The sequence below is a fragment of the Myotis myotis genome, unplaced genomic scaffold (assembly GCF_014108235.1).
Source record: "Myotis myotis isolate mMyoMyo1 unplaced genomic scaffold, mMyoMyo1.p scaffold_m19_p_2, whole genome shotgun sequence".
NCBI classification, from domain to species: domain Eukaryota; kingdom Metazoa; phylum Chordata; class Mammalia; order Chiroptera; family Vespertilionidae; genus Myotis; species Myotis myotis.
In genome coordinates this window covers 25,437,142-25,451,608 of record NW_023416324.1, presented here as the reverse complement: position 1 = coordinate 25,451,608, position 14,467 = coordinate 25,437,142, and the positions used below count along the sequence as shown (strand labels likewise).

At 48.6% G+C, this 14,467-nt stretch overlaps 1 protein-coding gene and 1 pseudogene across 2 annotated transcripts; both read left to right on the top strand.

The window, feature by feature from the left end:
• Nucleotides 1-275: 275 nt before the first annotated feature.
• On the top strand, nucleotides 276-8,359 carry MYCL (MYCL proto-oncogene, bHLH transcription factor). Of its 2 annotated transcripts, none has more exons than XM_036351044.1 (3): nucleotides 276-733; nucleotides 1,121-1,595; nucleotides 4,782-8,359. In XM_036351044.1, the coding sequence occupies exons 1-3, from the start codon at nucleotides 626-628 to the stop codon at nucleotides 5,378-5,380; spliced, it is 1,182 nt and encodes a 393-aa protein (XP_036206937.1). In that variant the 5' UTR covers nucleotides 276-625; the 3' UTR covers nucleotides 5,381-8,359. The 2 variants fall into 2 exon arrangements, with proteins under 2 accessions (XP_036206937.1, XP_036206935.1); XM_036351042.1 differs by having other exon boundaries at nucleotides 277-733; nucleotides 1,091-1,595.
• Nucleotides 8,360-12,533: 4,174 nt separating this feature from the next.
• On the top strand, nucleotides 12,534-12,632 carry LOC118677875 (annotated as a pseudogene).
• The last annotated feature ends 1,835 nt before the right edge of the window (nucleotides 12,633-14,467 follow it).

Below are 14,467 nucleotides of genomic sequence, written 5' to 3'. Positions count from 1 at the left end.
CACCGGGTGAAGAACCAGATGCTGGGGACCAGCCCCAGTGCGGGAGTGCGGGCCGCCAGGTGGCGCGGTGTAGGTGCGAGGGCTTCCCCACCTCACCCCCCGCGGGCCAGACGCACCTGAACTAGGCTGGGCGAGGCCTGGGAAGTAGACTCGCGGGGCTGGGCAGGGCGGGGCGCGGCGGGGAGTAGCCCTCGTTCCCAGCCCGGAGTGGGCAAGGATCACCGTTTTAGTTCGGTCTGCAGGGGCCGTCTGGGTCTTGGGGAAGAGTCACGCCCCCACCAGGCGACCGCCGGGCTGCATCAGCTTGCCGCCTGCCCTGCCCTCCCCCGTGTGCAATTTATTTGTGGGGTATAGGGACTAATGGAGCCGGAGAGAGCAGCCAGCAGGGGTGGGGCGGAGACTCCGAGTCCCCACCTGTCGACTGCTGGGAGGGGGCGAATAGGAGGAGGGGCTTGTCCCGTAGGGCCCGCCCCCGGGTCCCGGAGCCTAGAGCGCGCGACGAGATATAAGGCAGCCGGGAAACAATGCGCCTGCATCTCGCGCTCCCGCGCCTATCCCGGTAGCAGCGTCTGGGGCTTCGTGCACGAGCGAGGGAAAGAGCGCGCGCGCGGGGGCGCGCTCTTGGATGCGGGTCGCGCGCTCGGTGGCGCGCATGTGCTTGTGTGCGGGCTGCCGGGCTGCCCCGAGCCGGCCCCGAGCGGGTCCGCTCTCGGTGGCGGGCGGCCGGAGCGAGGTGAGGCTAGGGGCCGCCTGGGTACGGGCACGGGTCCCGGGGGGCGGGCTGCAGGCTGCCTTCTGGGCACAGTGCGCCCCCGCCCGGCCCGGCTGGGCCCTGGGAGCTGCGCCCCGGGCGGCGCTGGCAAAGTTTGCTTTGAACTCGCTCCTGCAGCCGCGTCCGCGCTCTGTGAGCGGCTTCCCCGGGCTCGCTGACCCAGCACCGGGCTTCCCGGGACGCGAGGGAAGGGCGTGGGTTCCAAGCCCAGAGGTTCGGGAGGGGTAGAGCCTTGCAGCCGGCTGTGCTTGGGAATCCGGGAACGCCTCCCTCCCCGGGCCCGTACCCCAATCAGCACGTCCCCCTTCCCTCTCGCAGGGAGCGGACATGGACTTCGACTCGTACCAGCACTATTTCTACGACTATGACTGCGGGGAGGATTTCTACCGCTCCACGGCGCCCAGCGAGGACATCTGGAAGAAATTCGAGCTGGTGCCGTCGCCTCCCACGTCGCCGCCTTGGGGCTCGGGTCCCGGCGCCGGGGACCCGGCCCCTGGAATTGGTCCCCCGGAGCCGTGGCCCGGAGGGGGCGCCGGGGATGAGGCAGAATCCCGGGGCCACTCGAAAGCTTGGGGCAGAAACTACGCCTCCATCATCCGCCGTGACTGCATGTGGAGCGGCTTCTCAGCCCGGGAGCGGCTGGAGAGAGCGGTGAGCGACCGGCTCGCCACTGGCGCGCCCCGGGGGAACCCGCCGAAGCTGCCCGCCGCCCCGGACTGCGCTCCCAGCCTCGAAGTCGGCACCCCGGTGCCCGCTGCCCCCTGCCCACTGGGCGAGGCCAAGACCCAGGCCTGCTCGGGGTCCGAGAGCCCTAGCGACTCGGGTAAGGACTGCCCCGGGCTGATCAGGAGGTGTGTGTGGAGTGGGGCACCCCATGGGTGGCCAAAACTCTGCCGCTGTTTGAGGTCAGGCACTGAATCTTCGCAAGCCCTTCGGCCACCTCCCCCTTTCTCGGGCTGAAGCTGCCAGTGTAGCCCCCAGCAGTGTCTGTCTGGCACGTGGGTGTGTTAGTAAACAGTTTGAAGAAGTGGCGTGGGAGCCAGCGCTTCTTTGATGATGATTGGAACCCCAGGGGACAAGGGAGACAAGGGTGAGGCTTGGAGAGGACAATACGGGATTGGACAGTAGGGGATTTCTGTCCTGGGAGGCTGGAAGAGGTCCCTTAAGGGTCACTCCAGGCTTGAAGTTTTTTGTTACTGCCTCTTTTCCTGGGAAACTCACACTCCCCTAGGGAGAGAGGAAGCTGAGGAGCCTTTTGTGCAAAGCCAAAGCCTTCATCCTTTTAAAAACCTAGTCTCCTGTCTGCTTGACTTTAAAATGCTCCCATCCCTTATCATTTGTGCATCCACACCATTACCCATGAGACAAGGAAGGAATGAACCCTGACCATTAACAGATGGAAAAACTGAGGCTTAGAAATAGGAAATCACTAGAAGTGAGCCCCAGCTTCCTGCCATCTAGCCAGCTTCTTTGCCCAACCCTCCATCTCAACCAGGTACTTCTTGATGTTTAGAGGGTCTTCAGTGTAGTTTATCTGAGAAGGGCTACATCTTGCCTTGTTGCTTTGGCCTGAGTTGGAAAGGTGTCCCTCTAACTCCCTTCCAAATCCATCCGAGAGCTTCAGCTGCCTCCTTGCATTCGAAAAGGGTTCACTGGCCCCTACTTTGTGCCAAACTCTCTAGAATCTAGATGCTGGGGGGGTCAAGGATATGGAATTCCAGGCCGCTTTCCCCAGCGTTGAATGCAAGTGTAAACCTCACTAAGGGCAGACCAGCATCCCAGGCCACCAGACTACAATGTTCTTAGCCTACTCTCTTCTCGGACCTCTGTATCCATAAGAAATATCGGAGCGGGTGCTTTTATAAGATGCAGGACAGAGAAAACCCTGTCACTTTTTAAAAAATTTATCTTATTGTTGAAAGTATTACAGATGTCCCACTTGTTCACTTTTAAGGATAACTTTACATGACCATTTAGAGGGGGGGACTAGGGAATAGGGCAGGGGTCCTCAAACTACGGCCCGCGGGCCACATGCAAACACAAATATTGTATTTGTTCCCGTTTTGTTTTTTTACTTCAAAATAAGATATGTGCAGTGTGCATAGGAATTTGTTCATAGTTTTTTTTTAAACTATAGTCCGGCCCTCCAACAGTCTGAGGGACAGTGAACTGGCCCCCTGTTTAAAAAGTTTGAGGACCCCTGGAATAGGGTATGGAAGTCGTCATACACTTGAAGGGAAAAAGTAAGGATAACAAGAAAAATTTAAAAGTCAACTATTTTCCAGTCCACTGTGTTTAAGGTCATTTTTAACCTGCTTGCTTCCTATACCAAAAGCTTGTATTTATTTAATGGCTGGAATGGGAATTTGGAGATCAAGAAACCAGCAAAGATAGATCTCTACAAAGGCTGATGGAGTGGAAGAGTGGGAAGAGCACTGTTTTGGGAGTTTGAGATGTTACTTTGAGGTCCAGAATGTTACAAAAGTGATGTGTGGATTTGGATGATCTAGGTCTGTTTCTCCCTTGGCATATGAGGGGCTTGGCCTTGATTGTCCAGCTGAGGGCATTTGCTTGTCTGGGTAGAGTTAGACACTGCTCTCTGAAAAGGGGAATAGTGGTCTTACATTATTTCTTCCTTAGGCCGAGCCTTCCCAGCCACCAGGTTTAACATTGAAATATTAAAGTTTGGGATGCGGGGGAGCCTGCTGAATAATCTTCTGACCTGCCCTTTAACCTGAACCTGTTTGCAAGCTCCTGGTTCACAGGCCACATGGCTCAGAACAAAATGCAACAGATTGCAAACAATGAGGGGGGTGGGGAGAGTGACTGATGGCAAAGCTCAGCCAATAGCCGGTAGGGGCTGGGTAAAACAGCATTCCAAACACAGCTTAGCCAGCCAATCACAGGCCTTGGGGCCAGGAGGGCTGAATGGTCAGGTTTTATTAATGGAGAAGTAATGCGATTGTCCACACAATGGAAGCCTTCCTGACAAAGGGGCTCAAGCTTCCTGATATGCAAAAGAGACAGAGAACTGAGCTCTTCTGTTGTCAGGCTGAAATGCATTAGGTGGTCTGCTATGTGGAGGTCTGAAAAACGTGTGGAGCAGGAAGGTTTTCCCCTAAATGCCCCTCTCCTGGTTGGGGTAACCTAAGAGACCCTCAAGCCAGGGAATGATGGGGCATGTCCAGGTCCCTGGTGTTTCAGCCCTTGCATGGGGATATTCTGCTTGGTTCTTACCCCTGGCACAGGTAGCGTGGAAATGGTCGCTTGTACCTTTGTGAAGTTTCTGCAGCTTTTGCCGACCTGCAATTACAAATCCAACCCTATTCTGGTCCAGGGAAGGGGGTGGGGCAGGCAACCTATAAATGATGGATGACTTTAGAAACCCATTGAACCCGATAGCAAAATGCCCCTAACGGAAACCTTTCCTTCCCCTCTGTGGGTGTGGAGAGATGAGAGATGCCTTGCAGCCCTCCCTTCTCTGAATCTTCGTCTGAAAGGGATAGTAGAATAGAGAGGTGGGGGAATAATAGGATTTATAACTTGTGAAAAGTAACAATTCCCCAAGTGCAGGCTGTGCTGGGCAGGAACAAAGGGCAACTCTGCCCACAGACCCCTCATTTACAATTCTGATGGGGCATGAAAGAACCCGACTGGGGAAGATCTTTATAGCTAAACTTTGTCCCAGGCTGATAGCTCTTTCTCTCCATCCTCTCAGTGGGGGAGGGGAGAGCCTGTGCAGACTGGGGGCTGTTGGCTTGGGCCTGCCTTTTGTTCTTATCTAAGCCTTGCTGTGCAAAAGGAAATTGGAGAATATTTCCCTTCTTGCTTATTTCCCTTCCTTTCCTTCACACTGCCCTTACCCATTACAAATGAATCAGCTGTCTTTCCCTTCACTTCAGTTTGCTTATATCTAAATTAGAAAAATGTCATTTCCTTTCCCAGCGTAGGATCCTTGTATATGTTTCTCATGGGGTGTGTTTTTCTCTTGATCTCTCTTCTTGGACAGAGGGGGAAGAAATTGATGTTGTGACAGTGGAGAAGAGACAGTCCCTGGGTGTGCGGAAGCCGGTCACCATCACAGTGCGAGCAGACCCTTTGGACCCCTGCATGAAACACTTCCACATCTCCATCCATCAGCAACAGCACAACTATGCCGCCCGTTTTCCTCCTGAGAGCTGTTCCCAAGAAGGGCCTCCAGAGAGAGGTCCTCAAGAAGAGGCTCTGGAGACAGAAGCTCCAGAGGAAAAGGAAGATGAGGTACATGAAGAGGTTGGGAGCCCCCTGCCGATAGAAAGTGAGGCTCCCCAGTCCGGCCACCCCAGACCTGTCAGCTCTGACACCGAGGATGTGACCAAGAGGAAGAACCACAACTTCCTGGAGCGCAAAAGGCGAAATGACCTCCGTTCAAGGTTCTTGGCCCTGAGGGACCAGGTACCCACCCTGGCCAGCTGCTCCAAGGCCCCTAAAGTGGTGATCCTGAGCAAGGCGTTGGAATACTTGCAGGCCCTGGTGGGGGCGGAGAAGAGGATGGCTACCGAGAAAAGGCAGCTTCGATGCCGGCAGCAGCAACTGCAGAAAAGAATCGCGTATCTCAGTGGCTACTAACTGACCAAAACGCCTGACTGCTCTTACAAAGACCTGAGTTAATTTTTTAACCGTCCCTCTCCGCTTTAGTAATTTGCACATTTTGGTTACGGCGGGACAGTCTGGACAGTAGATCCCAGGATGCTTTGCAGCTGGTGCACCCTGGAAACCCAGCTCTCCCTCTTCCCTGACTCAACAGGAGCACTGTGTCTTCTCTGGCGCCTTTGGCTTCTCAGGCGGGCAGCTGACTGAGGAGCCTTGGGGTCTGCCTAGCTCACTAGCTCTGAAGAAAAGCCTGACAGATGCTATGCAACAGGTGGTGGACGTTGTCGGGGCCTCCAGCCTGCATGAAATCTCACACTCCGGATGAGCTTTAGGCTGGGAAGGGATGCTCCCACTGGTGTCTCTGGGGTGATGCTGGGACAGCTGGGCCTGGATGCACTCCCTGAGGCTCCTTTTTCCAGGAGACATACGAGCTGTCTTGGGTGAAGACAAGCTCGCAGACTTGATCAACATGGACCGTTACCTCACTGTCAGACACTTTACAGTAGCTGAGGAGTTGGAAACCTTTAATATATACATATATATTGTCAGATGACACCCCTCCTTCCACTCAATGCTGCTGCCTTGAGAACATTTAAAGAGCTTGGCCTCTAGATTCTTTGTCTCAAAGCCCTCTGGGCCCTTTCCTCTGAGGGAAAGACCATTCTGTCCTCACAAGGGACCTTTTTGTTTCCTTCTGCCTTTGTTAGCAATGGGCGTTAGAGCACCCCTTTCCCAGAGGTCAGAAATATTTCCCCAAGATGCAGGGACATGGGTCCTAACCAAGGGAAGGCTTGGGGTTCTGGCTGTGAACTTGTTCCCCACCCAGGTGTCTTCCATCTTGGAATCTTTTCTCAAGGCGGTCGTCAGGCACATCAGGAGTGAGAACTGTACCATTTCCTCTTTCGCAGCTTCCTCTCATCTCAAGCCCTGACTGATAAGTTTGAAGTTCTACTAGAACCATGCAAACCTGTCCTCGTGCAGCTCCAAGGAGCTTGTGTCTCTGTAGCCACCCTTGGGCCACCTGCCAGCCTGCCATGAGTCAGATCTCTGTCTCAGAACTTGGGCCTTACTGAAGGTCTTCCTGGGAGAGCTGCTGGGACTCATCCAGTGCTCCAGAAGGCCGCCTGGCTTCCCGGGGTGGGGGCTTTGCTCAGTGGACCATGGTGCATTTTGCCCCAGCTGGACTCCGCACCTCCAAGTGGCTTCCAGGTGCAACCTCCAGTCTGTAAAAAAACCTAACCCTGTAGTGTCTTGTGGGCAACCTCAGGAGCCCCCAAGCCTATTCTGAAAAAAGGATCGACCCCCCCTTCCAGGGCTCTGCTGGCTGTGGGTTTGAAAGTGGGGGAGGGAAGGATGGTTGAGAGCTGTATGTGGCTCTGGAAAGCCACCTGCTACTTCTAAACCTGTTATGCACGAGAGTCTGTTTCTGAGGTTGCTTCTTGGCCCTAGAGAAAACCCCAGTGGAAGTTTGGAGAAAGTCTCTCTACCTTTTGGAGCATGGTTTTCTGGAGCCAAGTGACTTCTGGAACTCTCTTTGGAGAATGGGTGGGAAATAGGTTACTGATGTCTCACCTGAATAGCTTGTGTTTTATGAGCTGCTGTTGGATATTATACCGGAAGCAGTTTTTGTGTGTGTGTTTTTTTTAATACTGTATTTTTGTATGCCTTTTGCAAAGTGGTGGCGTTTTTGTACAAGAAAAAAGCTCTTGGGCAATTATCCTGTTGTGAGAGTCTTGACTTATTTTGAAAGGCAAGTTTATCTGAAATTATGTATTTAGTTGTAATTATTGATCGCCTGATTTAAAAATGTTGCCTTCTGGGACAGCTAATAAAACTTTCTCAAACATGTCAGAGTGGGGGCAGCTTATGCCAACTGAGTCTCCCTGAACCAAGGAAGACTGTTGCAGGGTAGCTACAAAGGAGCCAGAGGGTTGCATTTCTCTAACCACATTGCTCACCTGGTCATTCCACTTTGGGTTCCCGAAATGCCATTTCAGACATGTCTAAACAACGTGGGCTCGGCTCTTGGCGAACACGAAATTCCCTTGTGAATTGCAAAGCATGCTGAATTTGTACTTCAGAAGGCCTGAAATCCAGGTTCCACCACTTGTTCTGTGCCTTTAGCCTAATCTTTCTGAGTCCTAGTTTCCTTATCTGCAAAATGGGGATAAATGCTACTTCACAGGGATTTGGCAGGTATTCAGTGAAGTAGTAGATGATAAACCACTTTCTAAACTGTAAAGCCTTGTATTTAGGGTGGTACTGTTCTTACGTTAGTGGTCTGATGACCCATGGCAGGATGTCTTTTTAGAAATTCTCAGTGAATTTGTGATGTAATGTGACCCTCCCCCCTTTTTTTCCTGGATTTAATGAAGGAGAATGAAGACTCCCTTTTCCTCCCGTAGTTCTTATAAAGTTGCTGTAAATGCAAGAGGAGAGAACTTAATAATAGCTCTTCCTGATAGAGTACTGCCTATGCCTGAGCTTACTTCTCCATATTATGCCACACCCACCAGGACTACAGAAGAGGAAACAGGTTCTTAGAGCGAAACAAAACTGCCCAAAGTTACAGCTGGTAAGTCAATGAGCTGGGATTTGAAACCACCTCTGAATATCTTCCCCACAGCATAGTAATGATCAGCTTGTTTTGTTAGCATGGGGTGTGTGGAGGAGGTAAACATGAAATTCCATCGCTTAACTGCTGCTTGGAACTCGGGGGGCGGGGTGTCACTGTGCCTGCCACTTACTGGGATGAAGTGATGCATATGTTCCATAGCCAGCCCCTTTGCCCATCAGTGGGGTGGAAAGGGAAGCGGTTGCTGTTTCGAAGGGCCATGAGCGGCATGGTGGGAGAAGGCCACCTTGTTTGAGCTACTCCTGCCTTACGGCTAAAACCTGAGTTGGTATTGCCTGCCGGCACTCCTATGGAGCCTGAGTAGAGTAAAAAAAAAAAAACTATAAATTCCTGGCATTTAGCCAGTGACCCTCATCACAACCTGGTAAGTAGGCAATATCTGCCACATGGTACTGGAGGGGTTAAGGTCACATAACAAAATCAGAATCCCAAACCCAGACTCCTGTCAGGTAAACTTTCCACTCCACCCCCACTGCCCCTACATCACCAAACCCAGTTTATAAGTAGCTGTTTGATAAAAACAGACTTGGGTTGCTGGGACTCTTGTCTTAAAATTTAATTTTCCTTTTAGTTAATGTCAACTCTGTTCCCATCCTTTTAGTTGTAAATCCTTGCCAAAGGATATTTTTCCATTGATTTTTAGAGAGTGGAAGGGGAGGGGAGAGACAGAGAAATATCGATGTGAAAAAGACACATCAATTGGTTGCCTTCTACGTGCACCCAGACCAGGGCCGGACCAAGCCTGCAAATGTGGTATGTGTCCTTGACCATAATAGAACCCGAGACCCTTCAGTCCGTGGGCTGAAGCTCTATCCACTGAGCCAAACTGGCTAGGGCTGTTCCCATCCTTTAAAAAACATATATATAGTTGATTTCAGAGAGGAAGGGGGAGAGAGAGAGAGAGAGAGAGAAAATATCAATGATGAGAGAGAATCATTTTGATTGGCTGCCTCCTGCACACCCCACACTGGGGATCGAGCCTGCAACCCAGGGAAGGTGCCCTGACTGGGAATTGAACCATGACCTCCTGGTTCATAGATCGGTGCTCACCCACTGAGCCACACCAGCCAGGCTTCCCATCCTTTTTTGAGGACATTTGTCAAGAGACTCATTTGTAGGAGTTCTCTCCCTTTACTAGATCTTGAATGAATTCCTGGTCCTCAATAAGATGCCAGTTGTTTTACGTATCTTAATCCTCATGGTAACCTGGAGAACAGGATGGTGTCACCCCCATTTCACAGATAAGCAAACTGAAGCTGAGACATTTCAGTCATTTATCTAAGCCCACACAGCTAGCACCAGCTGCCTGACTCCAAGCTTCAGCTCCTTTGAGTCCAACTCTGCTGAGAAAGGAGTGGGAATAAAGCCATCTCCTGGGGGGAAGGGAGGGTGTTTCTGGAATGTGAAGTATTTTAAGCTCCTTCCTAGCTCGTTTCTATAGACTCCTACCTCTATCTGTGTCTGGAAATAGCTAGGATTTTATTCCTGAATTTAGGAGAATATACACCCAACTTGGGGATGTGGGCACGGACAATAAGGGGCAGCCAAGAAGCAACCCTTGGTGTAGAAAAGAAAGTTGTCCTCTTAGACATGAAAAGGTTAATGCATGTGCTTAACTCCTGCCTCTATTGGCAGCTATCTGGGGGGCAGGGGGACTGAGACAGCTTGAGTTATCTTAGAGACTGAATTTGTCTAAAGTGCTCCTTGGGTCAGGATGTTGCAGAAGATTCACTTTAGGAAGAAAAGGGGCATGGGGATGCCTTGTAGGTCTGGAAGGTGATGGGAGGGAGAGAGAGGAGAGAGGTTCCTTTCTAAGGATAAGATAACCAGTTGGGGGATAATTGATGAGGGATGAAGGGGAGGTATCTAAATGTGTCTGCTGAAGTTGCCTTGGGGTGTGGGCATTTCTACTTTAAGTCCGGTGGGTAGCTCTTGTTAATGTCTTTATTTAGAATTGCTGCCAAAGGAATCCACTGTATTAACGTTACCATTCTTTTGCAGAAGAAATGTAAATATGTTCTTAAAGTCTCTAATCAGGTGAGTTATTAAAAACAATGAGATTCAGTGCCAGGCGTCCAATGAGACTCGGTGCCCAGGAAGTGATGGATCACCTTTAAACTGTGGGAAGCAATATGGTTAAGTGGGCTCTCACACCCAACAGATTTCAGTTCTAACTCTGGCTCTGCATTTTCCAGCTCTGTGACCATGGGCAGATTTTAACCTCTCCTCGCCTCCGTATCTGTAAGATAGGTGTAAATAGTAGCACCTGCTTCATTGGATTGTTGCGAGCAATAGTAAGTGCTCAGTAAATGATTAGTGATTTTTGGAGTGAGTTATCACATGTGGAGTGTTTAGACCAGTGCTTGCCGCATGGTAAGCATTCTACGAGCATGTTAGCTGTTGTCGTTTCCCCCCCAATTATTTTTATTGTAGTAAAATATACATAAGTTATCTTAATTTATTATCTTTACCATTTTTTAAAATGTATTGATTTTTCGAGAGACGATTTGTTTTTCCACCCATTCATGCATTCGTGCCTTCGTCGGTTGCTTTTGTATATGCCCTGACTGGGGACTGAACCTGCAACCTTGGCATATCAGGATGACTCTCTAACCAACTGAGCTTCCTGGCCAGGGCCACTTTTTTTTTTTTTTAATAGTAATTATCCTAACAGATGTGAGGTAGTAGCTGTTGTGGTTTTGGCACCAAATCTAATGATTAGTGATATTGAGCATCTTTTCATGTGCTTATTGGCCATTTGTATTTTTTCTTTGGAGAAATGGCTGTTCAAGTTCTTTGCCCAGTTTTTAATTGGATTTTTTTTAGGAGTTCTCTATATATTCTGTATATTAACCTTATCAGATATGTAATTTGCAAGTATTTTCTCCCCAAATGACTAGTGTTATTTAAGCCATTTAACAAGCCACACCTAGGGTACAGATTCATCCTATTGAAAGGTGACAGACAGGAGGGATTGATAAAAGAAGAAAGCTTCCCAAGTGGACTACTTTGAAGTAATCTGAGTACACATATTGATGCCTCAAGAGGCAGTAAATTATCCAGGAAGGAGTAGCCGGGGTTTGGAGAGACGGAGATAGGCAGAGGAGGAAAAGAGAACAAAGATCTGAATCTCTGATGGGTCCACAGCATCCCATGACCCATGGCAGGCAGGAGCTGCAAGTCTATGATGCCAGTGCACGTATGTGTCCTCCATTTGTCCTTACTTGGTACTGCAATACCTTCGGTCTGAGCTGGAGTCAACTGACTCCATACAGTCATTAAATCCTCTAACGCCTATTTTGTTCAGGCAGAGATTTTCAAACCAGAGGGTGTTTTTAGAATTTACCTCCAAAACCCTGATGGAGGAGGTCAGGGCCAGAAATCTACGTTGCTGATGAGCAAGCAGGGAGGTGGAATCCCTGAGGTCACACTTAGAAAAACATTGGAATAGGGTTTAGAGCCAAGACCTGCAGAGATGCAAAGATACAAAAATATTCACAGAAGGTGGTATAGATGGCAGAGTATAGGGTTTGGCAAAAGTAGTTTTTCAGTTGTGAGTATGCGAAACAGTTTATTCTTGTATTATTCGTATTAATTATTGTACTACTTTCCATAAGAACAACTGTAAGCCTACTTTTGCTCCACCCTGTATAAAGGTTAAAGACAGGGACTTGAGGTTACTGCCTATGTGATGTTGGGCAAATCACCGCCCCAAGTGAGTTTCCTTCTCCTCTAAAATGGATATAATATTAACACCTGCCTCAATAACTGTTGTGAAGAGTAAATAAATTATTATATGAAAAGTTCCTGGAATAGTAGCTCCCACGTAGTTAAGAGCAGTGAAGATAAAGCTACTATAGTTCCTTATGAAAGTTTATGAGCGTGCAAACATGATTACAAGCTAAGGCAGTCTGTGTCTCAGACAAGGGTTACAAGCCTCAGAAGGGGAAGAGCACTTTGTTTGGAGTCATTAAGAAAGTTCCTGTGGAGGATATTGGAACTAGAAGTACCAGTAGTATTTGGCTACATGAAGAGGAGAATGCGTTCTAGACTAAGGGAATAGCTTTGGGGGAAGGGGGTTGGGAAGGTTATGTGGAACCTAGGGGAAGGGCAAAAATCTGGTGTGTTTTGTTGACTGGACTCATTTTTACAAAACAAGAGGGTTTGCACTAGATTTCTAAGAGGATCCTTTCAATAGCAAACATCCTCTGTGATTCTTTGAAATAGGGAAGTCAGGGAAGAAAGAAACTGATTGTGGTCGGGTACACAGAGATTGAAGTGATGGGTCATCCAAAATAGGGGAAGTGGGAAATGTGACACTGAAGCTTTAGAACGGGTTTGAACTGAAGACACAGGCTTGGAACTCAAGATATAAAGATGATGAAGGTCCAGAATGCCACGCCATGAGAAAGAGGAGGGCCGAGGAGTACAGGATAAAGTTTAAAAGAGTCGTGAGGTGCTCGTTTTGGCAGCACATATACTAAAATTGAAAGGATAATAAATAAAAAAATGAAAATTGGACCGATACAGAGAAGATTAGCATCACCCTTGCGCAAGGATGACACACATATTCATGAAGCATTTCATATTAAAAAAAAAAAAAAAAGAAAAGAAAAGAAAAAAGAGCCCTGAGATTAGAACTGGCAAGGACCTCTGCTTCTTTTTCCTTCTGCACCTTCCCCACTCTGATGTTGCAGCCTTCAGGGATGCCCTGCGGATATGCGGGCTCTCTTAGGGAGCCCAGAAGGTCCAAAGTGAAGAGTCTTTTGAAAATAGTCTGTTGTGCTCTAAAGCAAACCCTGTAACTCTTTAGGTATAACATAGTGAGCTCTACTCTCCTCTTCTTGCCTGTTTTGCGCAATTCTGATGCTCCCAAATTTGAATTAACCAATCACCACTGGAAACAGCAATTCACCAAACCAATGGGATGTGTTGTGATTACTGACAGACACTGTACTGGGTTGTATAATATCCCCCACCAAATTCAGGTTTATCCAGAACCTGTGAATGTGAACTTATTTGGAAATAGAATCTTTGCAGATGTAATCAAGCTAAAATGCAGTCATACTGGATTAGGCTGGGCCCTAATCCAATGACTAGTATCCTAAAGAGAGAGAAGTTCAGGACCTGGTGGGGTAGTTCAGTTGGTTAGAGCATCATCCTGATACACCAAGGTTGTGTGTTCAATCCCCGATCACGGCACATACAAGAAGTAACCAATGAATGCATACGTAAGCGGAACAACAAACCCATGTTTCTCTCTCTCAAATCAATTTTAAAAAAAACAAGGGAAAAAAAGAGAGAAATTCGGACAGAGAAGAGGGCCATGTGAAGAGAGAGGCAGAACTGGAGTCATGCTGCCACAGACCAAGTAATGCCAAGGATTGCCAGCAACCACCAGAAGCTAGAAGAGGCAAGGAAGGATTCTTCCATAGACAGAAGCCTGGGAGTATGGCCTGTCTACTCCTTGATTTTGAACTTCTGGCCCAGAACTGTGAGAAAGTGCAGTTCCATTGTTTTAAGCCACCCCCTCCATGGTAATCTGTTATGGTAGCATGGCAGCTCTGGGAAACTAATACAAGTACCAAGTTCACCATGAAATACTCCGGCAGGAAATATTTTTTACTTACGATACCTAATTAGTATGGTATCGTAGGTTGCAAAGGCACCTTGAGTTTTACCAAAAAAACTGGTGTTTGTCTTTGACCCAACTTTCTTCTTTTACCTTGGAAACGGATGCTTCAGTCCTCCCACCTACTTCCTTCTGTCCAGACTGTCACAGCATCCTCCAGAATCCCATTCCAGATGCTTCACTTTGAATTTTTTATTTTTTATTGATTTTTTACAGAGAGGAAAGGAGAGGGATAGAGAATTAGAAACATCGATGAGAGAGAAACATCGATCAGCTGCCTCCTGCACACCCCCCACTGGGGATGTGCCCACAACCAAGGTACATGCCCTTGACCGGAATCGAACCCGGGACCTTTCAGTCCGCAGGCCGACGCTCTATCCACTGAGCCAAACCGGTTACGGCTAGATGCTCACTTTGAATGGACCTTCCACTCTAATGGTTTCACTTTTAGCCTTCTCAAGTTTCTTTCTTTTTCCAAAAATTTTTAAAATAAATTATTTAAAATATACAGAGGATAGAAAGTAACATAATAAACACTAACGAGTCATCACCCAAATTTCCCTTCTCTTTCTTTTTTTCTTTCCCTTCTATCTTTCTGCACTTCTCTCTTTCTCCTTTTCTATCATGTTCCCATGTGCATCCAACCCAATGTTCTGCTCCCAGTTTCCTAAAGAACAGGAGGTAGGTAGAGGGGCCCAGCCTGACTATACATCTGCTCCTAGGGTACAACACTCACACACTGTGGGTGACAATTAGTGGATGCTGTGGACTTTCAGAAGGGCAGGCAAGGGATTAT

Excerpts from the sequence above, each read along its gene's own strand:
- MYCL (XM_036351042.1), top strand. The coding sequence starts at position 626 with ATGCGGGTCGCGCGCTCGGTGGCGCGCATGTGCTTGTGTGCGGGCTGC. Across the intron at positions 734-1,090 it reads TGGCGGGCGGCCGGAGCGAG|GGAGCGGACATGGACTTCGA; the intron begins GTGAGGCTAGGG and ends TCCCTCTCGCAG. Across the intron at positions 1,596-4,781 it reads CGAGAGCCCTAGCGACTCGG|AGGGGGAAGAAATTGATGTT; the intron begins GTAAGGACTGCC and ends CTTCTTGGACAG.